This window comes from Dicentrarchus labrax, unplaced genomic scaffold (assembly GCF_905237075.1).
Source record: "Dicentrarchus labrax unplaced genomic scaffold, dlabrax2021, whole genome shotgun sequence".
NCBI classification, from domain to species: Eukaryota; Metazoa; Chordata; class Actinopteri; family Moronidae; genus Dicentrarchus; species Dicentrarchus labrax.
Genome location: NW_026136701.1, coordinates 1,065,783 through 1,089,784, shown reverse-complemented (window position 1 = coordinate 1,089,784; position 24,002 = coordinate 1,065,783). Strand labels below are relative to the sequence as shown.

Here is a 24,002-nt window from a genome sequence, read left to right as displayed (position 1 = left end):
AAGCTGCTTAGGCCACTCTGCACTGACACCAGCCATGTGCTACCCTGTAGCAGCGGTGATGCAGTTCAGCTCTTAACCAATAAGACGGCCTCTTCTCGATGACATGTACAGAACAGCTCAGTGCTACTGCTGATTAGAACAGGAGCATTACCTGGCCATTTGGAAGACACACACACACACACACACACACACACACACACACACACACACACACACACACACACACACACACACACACACACACACACAAAGTCCAGATGGGCAACTATCCATAATAGTTTGGCCTTTTATTGGATAATATGAGTGTTCCAATAATAGAGATTAGTTTCAGACACTTTACATAATCTGTGTAATCTTCTTATTTTTGGCTATGATTATATTTTTTTAACAGCATTGTTTAATTTCAGTTCCTTTTACTCTTCCTTTCGGTCAAACCTATGTAATGTTGCTGAATACATGGATATTTTTACCACTTTCATAACTAGAAATAATATACAGTTTAATAAGGTAAAACACATATATGTTCTCTATTCTGTACATGTGGGTTTGAAACAAGTTATGACAAAATGTCCACATGCACAGTCACCTGTTCATAGTGCGCACACACACACACACACACACACACACACACACACACACACACACACACACACACACACACATACACACACACAGAGTATGATTTAGGAGTATGGCTTAATCTCCTTTGGGGCTTTTACCAGGACTGCTGCTGCTGCAAATAGACTAACTGTTGGCAGGTTGCATAGTCTGTCCTGTCCACTGTCTGACCTGCAGGAAGAAGGTATTTGGGGGGGGGTTGTGCGATCCAAGGTTTTATCTCATGACAATATCCCTTTTTTAACCAATGCAAAAAAAGTGATAAGAATTTTTAACCCTGGTTATTCTATTTCAAATTATGAAGTTTCCAAATGTAAAGAACTAGACAGAATAACAAGCAGGTTCAATCAATCAAACTTTATTTGTATAGCACCTTATGCTCTTATTCTTAGATTTAGATTTAGATTTGTTTCTCCCTCATTTTGTATACGCACTAAATAAATTATTTTATCCATTATTTTTGTAAATGTTCAGTTTGTTCAAATGTCTTATGTTGTTCCATTATTTCATCAGGTTTATATAAATGTACATGAATATGATTTTATATTTAATTATATAGATGAAAATTAGCACTGATACAATACACTGTATGTATTTTCCTGTGGCTCAATAAAAAATATTTGAATTAGAATAATGCCGAGGATGCCATATATACATTATATGGACAAAAGTATTTGGCCACACCTGTTAATTCTTGAATTCAGCTGTTTCAATCAGACCCCTTGCCACAGGTGTATAAAGTCAAGCACCTAGCCATGCAGTCTCCATTTGCAAACATTTGTGATGCAAAATGGGTTGTTCTGAAGAGCTCAGTGACTTCAATCGTGGTGCTATGATAGGATGCCACCTTTGCAATAAGACGGTGCATAAAAGTCTCCAACACTCTGCGGATTCCATAGCTGAAGAGTTCTGAACTTCCACTGGCATTAACTTGAGCGCATAAACTGTTTATGGAATGGGTTTCCATGGCCGAGCAGCTGCATGCAGGCTTTACATCACCAAGTCCAATGCCAAGCGTCGAATGGAGGGGTGTAAAGCACATCGTCACTGGACTGTGGAGCAGTGGAAACGTGTTCTGTGGAGAGACGAATAACGTTTCTCTGTTTGGCAGTCAGATGGTCGAGTCTGGGTTTGGCTGATGTTGGGAGAACGTTACCTGCCTGACTGCATTGTGCCAACTGTGAAGTTTGGTGGAGGGGGATAATGGTATGGGGCTGTTTTTCAGGGTTTGGGCAAGGCCCCTTATCTCCAGTGAAGGGCTATGTTAATGCATCAGCATACAAAGACATTTTGGACAATACTATGCTTCCAACTTTGTGGCAACAGTTTGGGGAAGTCCCTTTTCTGTTCCAACATGACTGTGCCCTAGCGCACAAAGCAAGGTCCATAAAGACATGGTTTGATGAGTTCGGTGTGGAAGAACTTGACTGGCCGCACAGAGACCTGACCATTCTCGTCCAACATCAGTGCCTGACCTCATAAATGCTCTACAGAATGAATGGGCGTAAATTCCCACAGAAACACTCCAAAATCTTGTGGAAAGCCTTCCAAGAAGAGTGGAAGCTGTTATAGCTACAAAAGGGGGACCAACTCCATATTAAAGTATATGTATTTGAATACAATGTCATTTCAGTCCCTGTTGGTATAGTGGTCAGGTGGCCGAATACTTTTGTCCATATAGTCTATGTGTAGAGCCAGCCTCTTATCTGAAACCCCTTCAGCCAATGAGAATCCAGCATTCTCTGCTATCACTGTGAATGAAACACGATCAGCCAAACACAGCAGATTGTTATGAAGGACATGATGATCAACAGTTTAGAAAGGACAGAAATAATGATTCACTTACTTACTAGAATCTTTAATTATTCATTATTGTTCATAACCTGAGAACAGATGTGGGTTATGGGATTATGGGGACTTGGGATCCTACTATTTTTACAATAGCCGTTTGCTTTTGGCCCATGGCCCACCATTAAGTTTCAGTTTCCAAGGGAAAAAGTTTGAGCACCCCTGGTGTATGTGCCACACACTGCAGGAAGCACACACTCTGTCTCTCAGATGAATCACTGGGCCATAGCTCTCCACCTATAGCTCCAATCTGCTGCTCTGTGCCAAAGATCACATGCAGCTCATAAGGGCATAGTCTGAGAAAGTTTCCTAAATGTTTTTTTATGGATGTTTCTTCATGTACAAACAAGCATATCTGTGCTCCTGTCTATGCTATTTTCTGCGTATTCCCATGGTTGTTTAAGATTAGGTTAATCAGTGTCCTTATTGTTGAATGTACAAATCTGGTATTATGATACATTTCAGTGAAAGGCTTCATTAGTGGAGAGAGGTTTATCATATTGGTGTTGAGCAAAAGAGAAGCTCAGGAATGATTAATCCTGCTACAGTCATAGTTCTTTGTTATAGTCTTTGAGCATGAAGAGAAACTATAGGGTCAGTGCAACAAACTACAGAACTAAAATGTTGGCCTGTATCATTATTGTACAAATTATTAGTATGTTATTTAAATATGCCCTCCAGTCACATAATAATATATAAAAGTAGTCTGCCTGGAACAATTCTGAAATTTCTGCAAAAAAGTATAATTTTCACATTATAATCCTTAGAAAGTCTTCTACCTCATAAAACTTCCAGAATCTCTGAGTATGCAAATGTTGTTCATTTCTAAAAATTGGTGGCTTCAGGTTTCTACATCACACTGTACAAGTTGCATACTGGACCAGGATGGACTTTTATTTTATTTTTTTAGAACTATTTATGATGACACAAATCCTGCTGGTAGGCCCCGCCCCTAAAATCAGATTTTCAGTGAGCACAGAGAAACTTTCCACTTTCAGCAGATGTGAATGAGAATGTGAAAACATCCTAGAGTCAAACTCTCCATATACAGCAATGGCTCACCATGTTGTGTGTCTGCAACATTTAGGATATATTAGGGGCGGCAGTAGCTCAGTGTGTAGGGACTTGGCTTGGGAACCGTAAAGTGGAGTGAACCCCAAATTGCTCCTTACCTTATGTGTGAATGTGAATGAATGAGTTAGTTTCTGTTGGATGGGGTGAATGTGGAAGTAGTGTAAAAGCACTCTGAGTGGTCGGAAGACTAAAATGGCGCTATACAAGTACAGGTCCATTTGCCATCTCAAGTGAGCCAGAGATGTTTGCTGGTCAGGCGAGTAAAACACTCTTACTCTTTGATACATTTCATAAATGTATTTGAATTGTATTATACACTCTCCTACACTCATTCTTAGCATGTAAAGCTGCAGTAGGTAACTTTTAGAAATATTTTAAAATAACCTTTTGTCATATTTGCTAAAACTTTCACTATATCCTGACAAGTAAATATGCCGCATATAACAGGGGCTGGGGGCACTTTGTGGCTATGTATTTATTAGCTGTCTAGCACTTTTGTTACAAACGTAACATTAGCCAAGCAAGATATGCCAGCTAGCATAACCCTGGTAACAGTATCTAGCGTTGGAGACATCTACAGTGACATAATGACGTGGCTCTATGGTGGCCCCTACAATTTTGGCCATAATTTCTATTGAATATGATCAGCTTCATTATAGAGGTCTGGGAAGCGAAACACCGCTTTACTACTAAGTGGATCAGGACAACAGCAGCCAGGCCGTGAACCAGTTGAACTATATTATCTAAACCACTTATATGTAGGTTCAAATGAAGGTCAGTATTAGTTTAGTTCTTACTAAATCTGTTAAAAATATTTCAGAAAGCTCTGTAGACTCTGTATTTGTGTACCCGCAGTGGGTGAATTCAGCAAACATTTTCTGTGTGTTTGATTCATCTCCACATAAATAGTTTATGTAAGATAGTTTGGGGATTACTGTCTGACTGTCCAACTTGCTTGCCTTATTAAACTGTGATTAAGTAAAACAAAAAGTATTTTTTACATGAATTTTTAAATGAATTACAGTAGTTTGGAGAGGAAGTCCAGCGTTATTCTCATACCCAACATGGTGTGCCAGCAGTTAAAATATAAGCAGCATTTCTCTATAGTATTATACTGGCATTCAGCTCTTTGATGATTTACTAATTAGCAATCATTCAACACTTGAGTTATTAAATTCATTGTGAAATCCTAAGTGAACTTCAGGACATTGTAAGAGGCAACAATGAGCTGTTTGTTGTGTGACTCCTTCAGCATTGTGCAGGAAGCATGCTTTCACAGATAGTAAGTGACTCCTCAGAGGTCTACACTTTACTGGCCCCGTGCCTTCGAGAGGAGCAGCAGAATTCACTAATGCACTGTAGATTTCCGATACTGAACGCTTTAATTCAAATGAGAATGATTTATCACTCCAACAGGAGAGAGACCGATCCAAAGTGGTCTGCCATCTATAGCAAGGCTCATCCTGTCCACTGTAATTGTTTTGTTGGCAAATGTCTCCATGTCATACTGTATGTACCAGCCCACAAGCTCCCTTTTTCCCCTGCTTTTTTGTTTGTCCACTACTTTAGGTGTCTTCAGTAGCTGATTAATGCCAGTATTATTACAGAGAGTACTATGTAAATGCTACATATTCATTAAACTGACCTTGTGTTAGCCAACCTGTCAGCTCCAGGTCAGGAGGAGTTAGGAGCTTCATATTCTGCAGTGCAACAGATTCACATTAATAGAGATCTCCCAAACCTCAAAGTCATAAAGCACAAATAAACATAAAACTCCAGTGACAGAGGCTTGTTCTGATGACCCTCAAAAGTGTTGCATGTGCATATGTCATTGTAATTGTGATGGATGTGTTTGACTCAGGCTGAGGGTCAAAGATCTGGGACTGGTTGCACAAAACACTTAAGGCTTAATTTTGGCTGAAGGACTTACATAAGATTGCTGCACAGAATGACTCAAAAGGTTTCCTGTGATTCCTTGTGATACCTGATGAAAAGATCCATCTGAAAAGTTAAAAAAACAAATCTACAACTTGTCTGTCTTGGTCAAAAGGGAGAGCTCACTATAATTAAAGGACAAAATTGCACCTGCTGCAGCTTTACCCCACAGAGCCTATACACCCCACATGTTTTTATTCTGTTAATCTTCCCTGATTTGTCGTAGTGTAACTTTCAGAGGATGGACTTGATAAAAATCGTAAACAGTCCATTTTCAGTCCACATGTGGGTGAAAGCTCCACAAAAACCTAGTAAGTGGATGTTGTGATAACCATTTTTGATAAAACTAGTAAATGGTAAATAGTAAATGGACCTGTACTTGTATAGCGCCTTTCTAGTCTTCCGACCACTCAAAGTGCTTTTACACTACGTGCCACATTCACCCTTTCACACACATTCACTCAGTGATGGCAAAGTCCATCGAACAGAAACTAACATTCATACACATTCACACACCGATACACGGCATCAGGAGCAAGTAGAAACTAAGAGCTTGTTATGTTGAGGCATTTAACAGTGATTCTGAATTATATTCATTTATGCAGAAAATGGAGCTGATTTGTACACTTTGATTTGCAAGCGTCCTAATGATTTTTGTGGACATACTGAGAGAAACAGCTTTGCAAAAAATATGAGACTATTTTTTGCAGTGTTTTAGCCTTGCCCCCACTAGCAAGAGGCTAAATATGACTGGGTGAAGTGTCTGTTAAGTTGCAATCATCATCAGCTGTATCAGCCAGAAGCTCCAGCAGCTCCTGTGGTGCCACAAGTAGAGGTGTATTTACCCAAACAGTGATTCCTACCGTTTTCGTTTTGGGACTGCTAGACCGCAGACAGTGTTTTGTTCAGGTTGGTCTGAAATACAACTATTGGTGTTACATTGTATCATTAATCAGTATTTATGCTGCAGTCGTTGAAGTGTACACATTTTGTATATATATATATATATATATTTGCTACAATTAAAATCTTATTATCTTATCTTAACATTTGGATGAGTTTTTAAAATCAAACATGAAGATCACAAAAGCCTGTCTCTGATTCATCGAATGACCTTAAGCCAACAGATCCGCAGTGGAGCAGCTTCCATTGTGGTTCAGTGTAGGTGTTGTAGTTATCACCCTGCCTGGATGGCTAATAACATAGCATGTTTGGCTAATTACAGCCTTGTGTGTCAAACAGAGCAGCCAGAGGCTTCTCTTTGGAGTAATTACTATAATCCTGACTCTTTCTGTCTTTATTATATCTGCTGTTTTTCCCTCTCTTTCTCTATCTTTGTGTGTGTGTGTGTGTGTGTGTGTGTGTGTGTGTGTGTGTGTGTGTGTGTGTGTGTGTGTGTGTGTGTGTGTGTGTGTGTGTTTTGGTGTGAAAAAATCAAGGTTGATCACGGTGTTCAGATCTTAATGATACACTGACTTTGTCTTGTTTAACATTGACTTAAGTCTCATTTTCCATGCAGTCTCTCAGTAGCTAGCTCCCATTTCCTGTTTGTATAATTAAGTTTATTCAGGCAGTAGCCTATATACCATTTTCACAGCTGGAAGGCAGAATTTACACTGTAATGTAATGTTGTTCCCTTTGCTTTAAAGATAAAATAATGGAGACAATTGGACCCAGTGAAATCTTTTCACTAGAGGCCATGAAAATGAATTGGGACTGTACGATGAGCTATGGTTTTATTCTGGACTGTTGTGAGACGTGTGAAGTGTTGCAATGTGTGGACTAATTAAAACTGCAAGCAGTGATGAATGGGCCCTCGCACACGGCGCATGTCGGGGTGTGCTGTGGGTGATACAGTTTATGGGCCCCTGAGGGACCATTTTGCCATGCTCGTAGTGGACCCCTAGAAAATCAGAAGTTTTTCGCCATGACTGATATGTGCCCTGCATTTAATGCGTTTTCAAGCGTGAGAAAGCCTCCAAAAATGCGATTAATTTGTTACTTACATAATAATCTTTACAGATACAATAGGGCCTTCGCACGGTCAGTGCTCGGGCCCGAATAATCCCCATTTGTACTAAATGTAACTGTAATCTGATTAGGTAGGTTTCTCTGTACCTTTTTTATACTTATATTTTGACATTTTGTTACTCCCCAAGGCAAAAAATCAAAATGCTATTCTTGGGGGTTAAACTGGAGCGATTTCTTGGAAGTCAAAAATGACTATGCCTCTAATTGGTGGAAACCAGGCAAAGTAAACATAACATAGTGTTAGCAACTCAGGGGTACTCCTTACCACCCCACTCTGGTTGACTTCTAAATAGGAGGGGGTGAAAGGCTAAATGGCTCCTTGATGCTACTTCCCCTAATAGCACCTTTAAACCCCCGGATTTCCTCCCAGAGTTTTCCAAGGCCTCACATCACCTTGGTTACAGCTAATTTTTGCAACACAACCACAACTCTCTGCAACTGTATATCAGATATTATTTCAAATTATGTGTCTGTGTTGACTGATAATATCTGTAAAATGAAAAATGCTGATGTGTCCGCTGATGAAATGTTGCAACTCAGTGTGTGCTGCACTGTGTTATGGCAGTAACTTATCCAATCCTCATTGTGATGGTAGAATATGTGGGTGTATCTTTAACACTGTAGTCAATATCCACAATTACCTTTCCATTAGTGAACAAGGCAACCTAATGTTAATCACAGTGATTGTTTATGTGTATGTGTATATGGGTTAATAAATGGATGAATGGGTGAATATCAGAATGACCTCAGTGTATGGAACAGATGAAAACAATATGAGTGGTGAGAGCAGCGGCTTTATAGATAAACTGCATTGACCTCTGCAGAAACTGCAACTGTGCAACAGATCCTGTCCCTGTTGTTCCAGAAATACCTCCACATATTGATCAGGGCTTGGGTTTCTCTGCCCAGTCCCTTCATCCATGCTTTCATTGTCTTGTGTTTTCTCTCTCCGTCAATTTCTCTGATTTCCTCCTCAGCTGTCTGACATCCTCCCTTTTTACTCTCTCCCTCTGTGTGTGTATGTGTTAGCCCTTTGGTGTGTGTGTATGTGCAGGAGTGTTTGCATGATGGTTCATGTTTGTGTGGAATTCTACAAGGTTTACTTAATCTCTGGTGTAGTAGTACCAGTAGAACGATAATACAGTATATTATACAATACTAGTGGTAACAGAAGCAGTGAACAGATTTGAATCAACACTGGTAATAAAAGCCTATGGTGTATAAAACACAATAAAATGTCCTCTAGGGTGCCTTTCTATTAAAAAATAATAATAATTTGTCAAGTGGCCTCTAGGGTGCTAATCCTAACCCTGACCACGCTGTTTCACTATAAATGCATCCGTTTTCTGTGTGCTCTTTGCTTTTCTCACCCCTGTCCCTCAAACAGCCTGAGTCTGCCACTGTAAATCATCATATACATGTAAGTGTGTGTGAGTGTCTGTGTGTGTGTGCGTGTGTGTGTGTGTGTGTGTGTGTGTGTGTGTGTGTGTGTGTGTGTGTGTGTGTGTGTGTTTATCTGACCCTTGAATACACACAACTACACCGTCAAAATATAGAGACAAAAGCACAAAATTAAATCGGGTAGCGTCATCATTCTATCTTCTTTTCTCATAAACAGATGGTTTTCTGGGGGTCACCAAAACATTAGCATTCATCCTCATCAATATATATTCCACATTTCATGGGTATCCAGTCATTCAAGGACCAGCAAAAAAAGGTTGCAGGGCTGGCAGAGTCATTAAGAAGTCCAGGGTACACTTTGTTCATAATCGCAGTGTGACGAAGGCACACAGAACTCACTGTTTCTGTTTCCAGTTCTTTTTGTCAGTGGCTCGCTGTGATACAAACTCACAGTGTTATTGATCAGCTGAATCTTCAATGTGGAGCCTCCATTAATTCTTCCTCCACTGCGCAGCTTCTAAAGCAGCTTGTGTATTCCTGGTACTGCTTTAAATCTGCCCTGGGTGCCAAGGTCACAGCATTTGGCAGCCATTAAGCCATTAAGACGCTGCAGGGTGGACACACTTTGATACACCTGCCCTCTACTTTCCTTTGTCCCTCCTCAGCTCTCTATCTATCATCTCTCTCATCTTTCTCTCACTTGTCTTTTTATTGCTTGCCTTTGCAGTTTTAACTAAAAAAAATCTTGTTTTTGTCTGAGCAAAGTCACTCTGAATGTCTGAATGAGGATTATTCAGCAGCAGAAATAGTGTACACTGTGTAATGCTGTAATGCTCGGTGTCCTTTGACACGGCTCTGATAGACCAGACGCACATCATCATCATCATCATCATCATCATCATCATCCGGAAACGGCCAAGACAATCCTTCCATCACATGATTTCTCAGGATGAGTCAGAGGGACGGTTTTCATAGCAGAATAAAAAAGTCCATATGTAAAGATTAGTGATGCCTAATCCATTGCAGAAGCATCTAAATTAATAACCTTACTTCTTCTTTAGTTTTTGAGTGGCAGATTATCTGCACGCCTTGAAAGAAAAGATAGATACTTTATTCATCCCCAAGGGGAAATTCAATGTGTCTTTAAATCTAACAAAGGGCATACTAGATTAAGAACTCATTCTTATGAAGGGCTGTCTTAGTTTGCAGTCCTCGATATGAAAAGTTAAAAACATTTTTTTTAAAATCCATTATTCAATTCATTATTCTTACTCATTCAAGGATTTAAATTCAAATTGGTTCTGGATCTTTATAGATTTAATTTTTAGGTGATATGCAAATTAAAGTGAGCACTCTTTACATTAAAGTGAAATGTTAAAGTAAAAAAATAATTGTTCAATGGATTATAATAAGAAGACAGATGTGTAAATAGAATGATAATAAATTAATTTTGCAATTCCATTTTAAATTTCAATTATTATTTTCTATTACATTGATACATTATATTTGTATATATTGTCTATCTGTTTCTCTTTTCTATCTTTATTATGCACCAATATACCAAGCCAAATTCCTTGTATGTGAAATTCCTTCTTGGCAATGACACCAATTCAAATTCTGAGATTTTATCAAAATAATGATTAGAATTTATGATCTAAAGACAGAATAAAGAAGCAGAATACTTTTTCTCATTTTACTTACAAAATTTGGATTTCTATTATAGATTATCTTTAAATAGTTAGAAAGTCGTCCAGTGGCACACTCCAGACTCCATAGGACTTATGGTTACATAATTAAAAGTTTACCAATTTAAAGCTCTTTCAAGCTGTCAAAGTCAGGGAAATATGAATTAAATTGCAGGTATACTATGACAACATTATATCCATAACATGACTATTTGAAAATGCAGGTATTTGCTTTTAAACCATTCTAAACCAGAGTTCACATTATGTAAATAGAAAAGGGAGGAGCTTACTCCTTTAACTGATCTGAAAACAGTAGATACTGCAGTTTGACTGTTGAACTGACATTCCACCCATTAGTGCATCACTCTGACTATTTAAAGGATTCATTTTATTAAAACATTACAACCTTTTTAGGCACTCAGTGAACACTAACAAAATCAGGGAGTGTATCTTTAAAGTCACACGACCTTTATACATTAATAGTAGAAGCTAATGTGTGTGCTAGCAGTGTGTTTTGTAATAGACAATTCAGAGTTCTCATACCATCACCAATTTTTCTGACCCTTTTTAATGATTTTATTTTAGTATAAAGCTTTTATTGGGGGTGTCTAACTATTCCTTGATTCTTCCTGTTGGGGGAGGAAAGAATGAGTAAACACTTCTAACCTCTCTCTATCCTTTCTATAGATAGCAACACAATCCTATTACAATTATCCTGAAATGTCCTAGCAAGGGCTGTAGAGAGAAGACTCAGACCGCACATGCTTCAGCTGCCTCACTCGGCTCGGACATTAGGGTTCCACCGTTGTTGTTTTTTTAATCAGAGGTGTTAGGAACTGGTGGGGTTGAAGCTCAACTTTAAAGTGAGATATGCTGTGAGAAGTAGCACTAGTAGCTTCAAATCAGGAGCAAGAATGAACAGGGGCCTGGGGGCATTTGAAAGGTTCATAAATCATCTGTGAAGTAAAATATACTGGGGCAAAAAAGACCAATTCCTTCAAGTGCGTTGTGGGAACAGTTGGGTCTCTGTAAATAAACTTATAAAGAGTACTGTTTAGACCTTGGAAAGTATCTTGAGACAACTTCTGTTGTGATTTGGCACTATATACTATATACTGTATAACAATGAACTGAATAAAAGTATCCAATATTTTACAAAAAGCAAATAGAGAAAGATTCCAAAAACTGCAAACACATCTGTATATCAGAGCTTTGTTTCTTCTTTTTTCCTTTCCCACTGACTCTCTGATCTCATGACCCATCAAATTAATCTGGTGACCTTTTGGAGGTGCCGAACCCCTAGTTTATGAATCACTGGACTACCTACATAACTGTATATAAAGTACTTAAAAGTTTGTTATATTGTTGTGTTGGTACTATTACTTAAACTTACTACAATTCGTTTTTAACTGCTTATGAAACCTCTATGGCCTCAATATGACCGACATAGACAAACATCAGTGAGACTGACTGTTTATTTAGTAATAATAGTAGTATTGTACTTTCAATAGGTTTTGGGACTCACAAGAGACAAATTACAAAAATAATGTTTAAAATTGATGCAACTGAGTACTTGGAGTTGTATCTGAAGTCTGAAATGTGAAGGGTGAACAGAAAGGGTGACATAACTCTCTGGGGCCCCCATATTTTGTGTCAGACACGCAGCCTTGCAGTCTAACATACTGTGGGCCGACCAGTCCACAATCCAGGACACCAGGGGAGCATCTTCTTGCTTGCTCCACAGCAGGCCATGGTGTTGAACACAGAAATCAAGGAACATGATTTTTACAGAGCTACCCAGCCTGTCCAGGTGAGCATAGGTACGGCAAAGCAGGAAGATGCAACTTCCACTCCCACCTTTTGGCTGGCTGGCAAACTGAAGAGGGTCCAGGGGTTACAAAGTGACTGTTACTATGCATTACATGACACAACTTCCAGGGCTCAACCACCTTAAGAGCATTGGTCAAAAAGTGACTTTTCTCTAGTGCCACAGGGCAAACTTTATTAAATCTAGCAACACTGGTTGTGAGGTTGTAATTATACACAGCAGGTTTCAACAAAATGCTAATATCAGCAAGCTAACATGCTCACATTAACAGTGTTAAAGTGCCAAATAAGAGTAACCCACAATCTTGTCTTTGTCTTTCAGATCCTGGCTATGATCTCCATCTTGTTCATCATCATTTCAACTATCTCGTTGTCCCTCAACACTCTTCCGGAGCTCCAGGTGGTAGATGAATTTGGCCAGTTCAATGACAACCCCAGCCTAGCCCATGTGGAAGCTGTCTGCATTGCCTGGTTCACCATGGAGTACATCCTCCGCTTGCTCTCAGCACCTAACAAGTGGAATTTTATTAAAGCACCACTGAATATCATTGATCTGCTGGCAATCCTGCCTTACTATGTGACCCTCTGCCTAACTGAGTCCAACAAGAGTGTGATGCAGTTCCAGAATGTACGCCGTGTGGTCCAGATTTTCCGAATAATGAGGATCCTGAGGATCCTGAAGCTAGCCAGGCACTCAACAGGACTCCAGTCTTTGGGCTTCACTTTGCGAAGGAGCTATAATGAGTTGGGTCTGCTGATCCTCTTCTTAGCCATGGGCATCATGATCTTCTCTAGCTTGGTGTTCTTTGCTGAGAAGGATGAGGACGCCACCAAATTCACCAGCATCCCTGCCTCTTTCTGGTGGGCTACCATTACTATGACCACTGTTGGTTACGGAGACATCTACCCACAAACCCTGCTGGGCAAGATTGTAGGAGGGCTCTGCTGCATAGCAGGTGTGTTGGTCATTGCCCTTCCCATCCCAATCATTGTCAACAACTTCTCTGAGTTCTACCGAGAGCAGAAGAGGCAAGAGAAGGCCATTAAGAGGAGGGAAGCTCTTGAAAGAGCCAAAAGGAGTGGGAGTATTATTTCTATTAACCTAAAAGATGCTTTTGCACGTAGTATGGAACTCACAGATGTCTTGGTGGAAAAGAAAGAGGACAGTAAGTGTTCTGTGGACAATCACCTGTCACCCAGCCGCTGGAGCTACCACAAACACTACAGCAATACAGATGTGGGTAGCCCAGGCAAGTCCCAGCATTCACATTACCAAGAAGTGGCTCAGCTAGGTTCCCCTGAACGGGTCAAGCTTTTATCCAACAAAGCTACCCCTCAACATCTCAATGCAAAGTGGCTAGATGACACTAACAAAGAGACAGCAACCATCCCAGAACAAAAAAATATTGAGGAGCAGATGGAGATGAAAGTATTCTCAACCCAAACCCTGCAAACTTTACCTGAACTGAACATCAATAGAAAATCCTCTAATGTGGCTGATGATTTTTCTGTTGAAAGAGGAGAAAGAAGCTCTCTGCTCCCCAATGCTGAAAGTGGTCAAACTGGTGCTAGACTCCAGCGTATTCCCCCTCCCTTGGATCTAAGTCAGATCAGCACCATGGAGGCAAACAGGGCCCCTGGCAGCATCCAGCCAATGACCATAATCAAAGAGGGTTTGTATGAGTTTGTGTCCAGTCCCAGAGGAAGTGGGACTGGAGATGTGGGTGTGGTGCAACAGAGTGTGGAAAACTTTGGGGTGACCTATGACAGCATCTGTAGCTCATTAAGAGATTATGGCAGCCCTCAAAACACAAGAGCCATCAAGGTTGACTTCATTGGATCCCAAGAGGATGTGCTAATGGCAGTGATGACACCTGTGACAACCCCAGCCTCTGCTGGCTCAGCCAAGCTTGCTCAGTTACTTTCCGATGACATGGTTACCAGGTTTTCTACTTCTCCTAGCTCCGCAACGCAGGAAGGTAAGTCTCCGCTGTCGATCTTGCAATCTGCGTCTCTGGCCCAGCAATCTGTCAGTCCAAGCAATTCCCAGGGGGGAGGTGAGGGCTCAGCAGCCATAAGCTTAGAAGGTGAAGGGCAGCTCACAGGCTTAAGCCACCAGGGAAGGAATCACATGGAGAGGTCTGTTGTCGGCTCAGGCAGCAGTGCTAGCCCACTGTCATCTAAAACCAGCCCACTCAACTGCACCCAGGAGTTACTAACTATGGAGGGAGGGGAGGAAGTAGAAGGAAGGGAGGCAGTAGAACAAAGTGAAGAGAAACGGGAAAACCACATCGTTCTGGACGGAAGCCTGACACCGCCCTGTGAAACGAGCATGTGAGCCCAAAATTCAGAAAGGTTCACAGACAGGGACCCAAATGGACGGGTTGAGGAAAAGATTGATGGGATGGATGACAGCAACTACCCAGAATAAACTGTAACACCTATTACCTAAAGAGGACAAAAACACATTAATTGTTAAAAAGCTGTAGTTTTTCTGGAGAGATGCACTCGTCATATCTCACAAGACCCTTGGACGTTCACAAGACCCTTGGACGTTCATCTCTTTTTTCAGGAAACAGACATCTCTGGAGTGTTGTCACATGGCTTTATTGCTGGACATTGAGGGAAGTCACAAGCATGTGCCCACTGTCTGGGTTCTATTTGAAAGACACTGTCTCATGCCAGTGTTATTGACTTATTATTTGAAGACTAGACTGATATGCTGCAGTGACAACTGATTAATCTTTAAGGGCTCAGATGTGAGCATAAATGAAGCCTTGTGTGAATGAGAATATTTAGGACTACCCTGAAGAGTATTTGTGTACTGCTCAACAGGTATAATTTACAGTTTCCTATTGCTTGCTATTTAGCCCTATTTCTTACGACGGACCAATAACACCAAGGAAAGACAGAAGGTGGAAGGAAATAATATTTTTTACAATTGCCTAAGCAACTTTTAAAAATGGATATTTTAAAAAACTTGAAAAAACAAGAAAACGATGATGAGTCTTTGTTCCGTATTTTGGGTCTTGCTTACTCATCATTGTGTCAGACCAGTATTTCGTTCGACAATCACAAGCACATGATACAGGACTAAAAGTCCCACTCTTATTACTTCAATGGACACAGATAACATTGTATATTCAAAGAGTCCTGAACACTGATATTTGTCTCAGTACTTCAACAATGTATCTGTTTTATGTATGTTTCTGTTTTTTTGGTTGTTAATTTTTGTCCCTCCTTTTTCTATTATACCTGAAATGAAAGTAGGGTCTCAAAGGTGAAAAGGGAGTAGAATAGGGATGCTAAGGCTATTGTATTCACTGCTAGATCAATGTTTGCATACACTTCTGGAATAAAAAAATCCTAAAAAATGAAATTGCTTAGGATAAAGCACTATATAATCATAAAGAGACAGGTGAAATGAGCAGATATATATATAGACATAAAGACAGAGAGGAAAGCGCACAAGTGGACAAGTTTACTGATCACTCATGTGCGGGTCATCACACACTGCCTGTGTCCCAGCTCAGGGGCTCCTCCTTCAGTGTCATGCATTTCTATACAGAATGTGACATAATAGGTTGATGAAGCTTGACCTGTGACCTTCTTTTCCCATCCTTTATCAAGACATTGACTGGCCACTTGTTTAACGGTGTGTTCAGGTCTCCCTTCTGGAGCCCTTTTGACTTCAGTAACATCAAGTAAGTATGTAGTAGTATTGGAGTTGATGAAGAGCACCCAAACACACCATCTGTTTTGGTCTCTGTGAGACTAGTGTCTTATTTAAGAATAATTGCCGTTTATTACAGCGGGGGTTCTTGTTTTGTAGTTTTGGCCATCATTTCATCATCATAAAGACCAGCAGGTCAAGAAAAATGGGCAGTCAGACAGTCAGAAGGGTTGGATCCAACAAGGGAAAACAAAGCTAAACTGTAACAATATCACCAAAAAAAACAATACAGTGTACAGACCCACCACTCTAGGGCCTCAGTATGATTCAAACAAAGTATGTGTCTGATTTGAATGGGGGAAGAGGCGGCATCCGATTAATCTATCGAAATAAGACCAGGTGGCAATAAACAAATAATCTGTCCTTTGACGGAGGAGGTGCAGGTTCACCCTACTGGCTTTCGTCCTGCAGAGGCTTCACTACTGAAGGAGGTGGCCCCTGAATTCATGTGGCCCCACATACTGTTTGTACTGTTCTACCCAGCATATATTTAGATATGATGACTGGAGAGAGATAAAGAGAGGGAGTGTGTTGGTGTGACTTATTTTGCAAGGGTGCTGATTGTATTGTGAAGGTAGTGTAAGAGTGCCCTCTACAGGCATTCTCAAGGCACTTGAATGAAAGGACCTGATGCCTCTTTAGCACTCTTTGTAATCTTATTTAATGGACATCGTTTTATTAGATTGGCTGTGCATTGATTTTAACGCATGCTGACACATTCAAACGAACATTTAATTGTGTGCACAATGGATTACTCGCATGCACCGAGCAGAGTAAAGTAAAACATGAATTATAACTTTGTTATACATACTCACTCTTCTAGATGAAGATGTCATTTTTTTGTTGTCAGTTAAAACTAAACTGCATTTTTATAAGAGGAACTTGGAACTGTGTGTTGCTGTTAACATCTCAGTATATTTTAAAAAATGGGTGCCTTTTCATAAATAGACAATTTATGAGAAGGTGAAAAAAAACCTGTATCCTCAATATGGCCAGATGTTTTTTGGGGTTTTTTGTTTTTTTTGTTCTTATTTTCTCTCGTTTATCTCTGTTTAGTAGACATGCTGATATGCAAACCCTCAGGTTATCAGGTTTTGCATACCTTTACTTTTGTGTTGTTCTCTAATCAACTTCAGTGTCTGTCATCTAGTTTTCATGCAACTTAGCTTACAGTTCTACCCTCACTGTGCCACAATGTCATTTTTTCTTTCAGCAAATGCAACTTTTTGTGGAAAGCAGTGGCTTTGGTTATGTTCGGTAGTAAATTCAGCTTGGATCACATTGGTGATACATATTACTGTGTATATATTTAAACTGCAGCACTATACTAAATGAACAGTGACATTCAATTGACCCAGTAACAGTTGAGCAAGCTTCAGTCTGAACCTCAGTCAGCTTTCTCCTTTCCCAAATATGCTATGTGCTAGGCTAACCAGCTAGCTAATCTACATTAATCATTAGCTGGTTACATCTAATAGCTAATGTTAGCAAAACACAAGCTAATGATTGATGTAGCTACCTAGTTAGTTAGTGTTTTGCTTACATTAGCTAACTTATGATGTGACTATATATATTCAGTTCAGTTTTATTTGTATATCACCAAATCGTAACACAGGTTATCTCAGAGCATATATCTTCCAATAGAGCAGGTCTAGACCTTACAAAATTATTTACAGAGACCCAACCGTGAGAAAGCACTTTGTGACAGTGGCAAGGAAAAAGAAACCTCGGGCAGACCCTGGCTCTAGGTCATCTGACTCAACTGGTTGGGGTTAAAGAGAGAAATAGGCCTATGTCAATTTTATATTTTAACCATCTGCAAAATGTGTCTATTCAACATAGACGAGCAAAGCACACAGCATATCTAAGTACAGGAAAGGAGAAAGTTGGCCAAGGTTCCAAAAGGCACGGGACTTAGGAAGGATCAATAGGATATGGTTGAGACAAAGAAAGATGCCACCACAGCATGTGGTAAATGATCACAGTAGGGGCATGTGAGTCAACATCAACTTCTGTACAGTAGTTTTAGAGATAAAAACTTGAGTTGAAGAGCACCAGAGTCCAACTGTATTCACAGTTTCTTGGACTCTGTATCCCAAGCAGGCCAGTCGAGAATATTAAGAGTCCTTTACTGAACAAAGAGGGATCTCACTAGAAATCCTTTGTATTTAAAATACGAAAAAAATGAACACCATGCTATTTGCTTGATATGTAAAGGAACAGGCCATGACCAGCGACCAACTACTATGACCAAAACTTTCTTAATCCTTAACAACAACCTATTCTTAACCAAAATAACCTGATGCAACTTAATTATAAGTAACTGAATCTCATTTTCAAAAGCTACAGACTGCAGCTTGGGAACATGGTAGCAAAGGCACGCTCTGCCCAAGTGAGAATGATTTAGTGGTGAAGTATATTCTGTACAGTGCTAGTTCACCTCTGTCCACATGTGGAAGGAATGTGCTACTCCAGAACAGTACAACTGTGCCTGGTTTGATGAGATGTGGCCCTGTGGTACATAAAGCTGCTGCAGATCAGGGACCATATAAACACTGCTTTGGCTATCCTATGCACAATCTGAAAAATGACACACAACCTCCATTTGTTGTTAACATTTGGGTTTTGTATAGTTAGAAACAATCATACAAACCAGAAACTCAAAACCTGCTTCTTTGTCTCCTGCCTGCTCTCCTTTTATTTTGTCTTTAATGTTCCAAATCTTCCATCCTCATCTACTTTGTTTAACAGTAGCCTGTGTGATTATTAGTCAGTGTCATTATTTGTAAGTCAACATAATGATAGTGAATGATAGGGACTTTTGATTCAGTAACCAATATGCAAGACAAATAAACATGTTCATGTGACCCATTTTTGGCTTGTGTGTTTTTGTATGCATGCGTGTATGTTTTACAGATGGAGGCAGGGTTGGACTTCCAACTTGGCAAAGTGGGCCCCAAAAGCTCCAGGGTCACTGGCAGTCAGATGGCAATTTAAAGCTGCAGTAGGTAAAATAATTTAAGACACCGTCCTCTAGCATCAGTATTCGACAATACTCTTTAGATAGAAAGGCAGGGCTTAAGATCACCTTGGGAATAGTTTTGGAAAAGGTCTTCACTGCATCATCTCCTGTGCCTTACAAATCAAACATCAGCAGCTGTCACTCAATAAGTTGTCTGTAGGCTCTATAGGTACAATGATATACCTGAGTGAGTTCATGAGTTCTCTTGAAAGTCAGGCAGGGAGGGAAACTGGAACCCCAAACTGTCCTTCTGTGCATTAAGTGAAAGGGTTAATACCCACAATGAGTTGTCAAGATCTTAAAAAAAGTGACAAACATTTATTGAAAATTACATTTTAATTTGAAATTCATTTTAATATTAAATTGATCATATAAAACCAAGTGTTGTCCTGTTGAGTGCAGCAAGTGCTCAGAACCGTGGGTTCCTTCCATTTCCACCTGGAAGATGCAAGAAATGGTCTGTGGTTAAATACATTATATGCAGCTTAGGGAGTAGAAACATTTGCACAACGGAATGAAATCTAGAGCACTTTCCTTAATAAAAGCCATCTGAAAAAGTGTATAATGTAATATGTTGCAGACAGCAGTGCACGCCTACTACTTTAAAATACATTCAGGTGACTGACTTGTAAAGGCATAATGTGTGCTTTGTGCTGAAAAGTACTGGGATGTGACCATCAGTCCAGGCTGCAAGGTTGATTCAAATAAGCAGCTACTTGTAGAGTTAAAAGAAATTATGTGCTTAATAGGTAGAAAAGATTAAGTTTTTAAATATTTAGCAATTTAGTTATGGTCATTTGAAGTATGGGGATTTTTGGTTTGTACCAGGTTGTTCCTACCAACCTGCACAAAAAGAACTACAGAGTCTTTGGTTGGAATGAACCAACACCTCAATTTCAAAATCAATCTGCACCACATGATTATCCTCACCATCCTGACAAGTGAGGATGAAGCCGATTCTCACCTTTCGGTTTGCCAGGTTTTCCACAGTATCCGCTGTAGGTTTCTTGCTGTTTTCTCTGTGAGAGATTCTGTTAGAGTTTCTGAAAATGTGTTCTCTCAAGCAGCCAATTCAGACACTGCATCAGTGTCTGAATTATCAAATTATAATAATCAAATGTTGATTCTTATAAGACCACACAGCACCATACAATTGGACAGTTGTAATTTTAAGCACTGTTGTCCAAAATCAGATTTTTTTAAAATTGTATTTTCAAAATGTGGTCTTGCAGATATTTGGTCCTAAACCAGAGTGGAGTTCTGACCTGATGGGGTGCTGTGTTGCCTACATCCGTTCTACATTACATGCATTACCTTGACTTCTGTTCCTCCACAGACTGTCTCTTTTGGGTATTTTTCATGTGTCCATTCATGTACAATCCGTCAGCCTTACAACCATTTGTTTTCTTGATATCTAGGAGATACGCAACAGTTAAACCACAAATTTTTTCTTGAAGGGGCAATTGGCACATCACTGTTGAATTAAGAAGCAGATCACCTGAATATCTGTAAGGATGCCTTCTGCTTGGTCCCATGCTGCTCTTCAATTCCTCACATAAACAATCCTGTAATTCTGTACACTGGATGCCACAGTCCACTAAATGTCCCTTTGGAGACACTTTGGCCATCCTTTGGTCAACCATTGGGACACACAGTTGCCCGTTACTCAGCTGACTGAGTTCTTCGTTCCCACAGTTTTCATCCTCCGCCTCCATGTCAGCTTTTTGGAGAATCGGACAGTCTGTACATGAGACCTCCTCCCCTGCCACATAATTCTATAGGAGTGTGTCTTCCTGTTCTGGGGAGCAGGGGCTTTTCTCTTGTTGCTTATTTACAATGACAGACTCCTGGTTTTGGGCTTTGAATAAAACTGGTTCAGAAGATCCATTTTCGTCCACGTGCTTGTCAGTGGGGGTAAATAAAATGATTTTACTCGACAGGTGAGGTGGAGAAGCTAAGGGATCTCTTTCTAAAGGGGCTGTGCTCTGGCATTGCTTTGGTTCCCTACCTTCCGAAGCATCCATTCCTATCTCCAATTCTCGATTCTTTGAGGGACTTGCCTTCCCGGCTGGGGTACTGTAAATTTGCCAACTGTCTGACATCGGAACAGAGTCAGAAGAGGAAAACCTGCGAGTGCCTCCTTTCTTTACTAGATTTGACAAATAGGTTGTCACTTTTGGTCGGCAGCTTACCATCTTCAGCTTCCTCCGTCATCTCAATGATTACTTCAGGTTCAAACATGCCTTTCTGCAGACTCGACTCCTTAGTGGGGATAAAGGGGGCTAGAGACTCCACAGACTCATTAATTTTTCCCCTTATCGAACAGCTACTTAAAAACATTGAACAGGGAATGATCTCTGTAGCGTCTTCATGTGGATTTGTCTCATTGTAATTTTCTTGCTCGTCATCAGGGAGAGTATGGGATTTGTTTAGGGAATGCAACGGTTCATCAATGTGGGGTAGGCCTTGTCTTACAGGTCCATTTTCTCTTCTAGACTCTGAGAAAAGTTCACGAAGAACAAAAGGCAGTTTGAGGATCTGGCAGCGGGTTTCCCAGTCTTTCACTGAACTTAAAATATTTTCAGCATCATTAGCCTCAACACCGTCAGCCATTACTGGACCATTCCTGGGCTCAGTTGGACTCTGGTAAACTGACTTTACATGCTCTACTTCAGTTTTGTAAGACGGCAGCTGGTGTTCATTGTGAGGCAGCACCTTGTCTGTCATTTTCAGGATAATTTCCTCTGGTGAGCAACCTCCCCAACTCATCAGAATGTCAGGAACAGAGACACGTCTCTCTTTGACAACCTCATCCTCCTGTTGAGAAGAGCTACACACAGGAACCATATTTTCTGGAGTACTCACTGACCACATATTACAGTGACCATTTCTGAAAGGGACAACATTCTCCTGATCAACACTGTCTTTACGGCACTTGTGCGTTTCTACAGTTGCTCTGATACGTGATTGGACAGTCTTTATCCCTGTAGAATGTGGGGTATTAAAGCCGTGTTCGACTGTGCCATTTTTGCGGGTGCTGCGAACCTGCAAGTCTTTTGCATTACTGCTGGGTAAGGTATGTTTCTCAACCTCAGTAGAACCTCGTTTTTGGGAGCTAGGCCTTGAGGATGAAGAGGTTTCATGTCCAGAATCTGATCTGCTGGGTGGGCTCCCAACACCGTAACCACCCGTGCCTGTGTGTTGGTTCGGTTTGAACTGCAGATTTCAGTTTCTCTAACAGGGACAGTATGAGGCCGATGAATTCTGGTTTGGATTCTGGTAGGGTGCATAGCGAGCATGGACCTGGGGGTGGAGCAAGCGTCTGTAATCCACTGGTTGGATGTGCGGGTGGGGCAAAATATAGGCTGGAGCCTGCATGTATGGGGGAGGAGGGAATGGGGGCATGACCATAACATAGCCTGAGAGGTAGAAAAAAAGAATTAGATGAACTAAGCTTATGGTTAAAGTTAAAAAAATTTTATGATGTAATGAAGTCCAATAGCTCCTCTCTTCCTCTCTCTTTCTGCACTCATTCATGTTCCATTAATGCATGTTACTAACTTCACTTCTTCCCCAGAGTTCTTGTGCTTTCTCGTCTCGCAGGTTCTTATCGATCCTGGTGGAACCTCCTGCCATGGTCCTGCTAGATTGCCATTGCCAATACTGTTGTTGCTGTGCTCCTGTCTGTCTGTCTGTCTGTATGTCTGTCTGTCTGTCTGTCTCTCTCTCTCTCTCTCTCTCTCTCTCTCACCCCAACTGGTCCAGACAGACGACCACCCACCTAGAGCCGAAGGATCTGTCCTAGGTTTCTGCCTTTTAACAGGCAGTTTTTCCTTGCCCTTGTTGCCAAGGTCTTGCTCATGGTGGTACTGTTGGGTCTCTGTAAATAATGTTAAAGAGTTCGGTCTAGACCTGCTCTATTTGAAAAGTGTCCTGAGATAACTTCTGTTATGATTTGGCGCTATACAAATAAAATTGAATTGAATTGAATTGAATTGAACCACCCCTTAGTTATGCTGCTATAGGCCTAGACTATCGGGGGATTTCCAATGATGTACTGAGCTCCTCTCTTCCTCTCTCTTTCTGCACTCATTCATGTCCCATTAATGCATGTTACTAACTTCACTTCTTCCCCAGAGTTCTTGTGCTTTCTCGTCTCGCAGGTTCTTATCGATCCTGGTGGAGCCTCCTGCCATGGTCCTGCTAGATTGCCATTGCCAATGCTGTTGTTGCTGTGCTCCTGTCTGTCTGTCTGTCTGTCTGTCTGTCTGTCTGTCTGTCTCTCAGTCTCTGTCTCTCTCATTACACCACTGCGAGATGTCCTTTTAAAGCTGCAATTTTTATAAAAAATAACTTTTTGTCATATTTGCTGATACTTTCTCTATATGTTGGCCATAGAACATGAGACAGAATAATCTGTAAAAGTAGCAGGTTTCTCTCGTTCCTCCTAGTGCCCCTAATGGCATTTGCAAGAATCCACAAGGGCTGAACAAAAACAACCAATAAGAGCCGAGAAAGACAGTTGATGTTGATTCTCATTCCCACAGCCTCAAATTCTTACAAATGCCATTAGGAAGCACTAGGAGGTACTACAGATTTAAAAACCCATTTTCTGACATATGGTTACTCATGTAATTTAAAGTATCAAACTGAAGATATCATGACATAATATTTGATATTTACGACTGGATAATAGAAATAGGCTACATGCACCCTGATTTCTATGGTATTAAAAAGAGAAAAAATCGATTCTAATGTTAATGTAACAGACTGGAGCTGATATATGGCACTGCCGTAAAACGTCCGTTCACAAAGCTCTGGGTGACGT

General features: G+C 40.5%; 1 protein-coding gene across 1 annotated transcript in view; it reads left to right on the top strand.

Annotated features, from left to right (window-relative positions):
- Nucleotides 1-19,023, top strand: part of LOC127369744 (potassium voltage-gated channel subfamily B member 2-like) — a 29,574-nt gene extending 10,551 nt beyond the window's left edge. Inside the window, exon 3 of the mRNA XM_051411413.1 lies at nt 12,742-19,023. Coding sequence (XP_051267373.1) covers nt 12,742-14,757 — 2,016 coding nt within the window. The 3' untranslated portion in view covers nt 14,758-19,023. The remainder of the gene's footprint in view (nt 1-12,741) is intronic.
- The last annotated feature ends 4,979 nt before the right edge of the window (nt 19,024-24,002 follow it).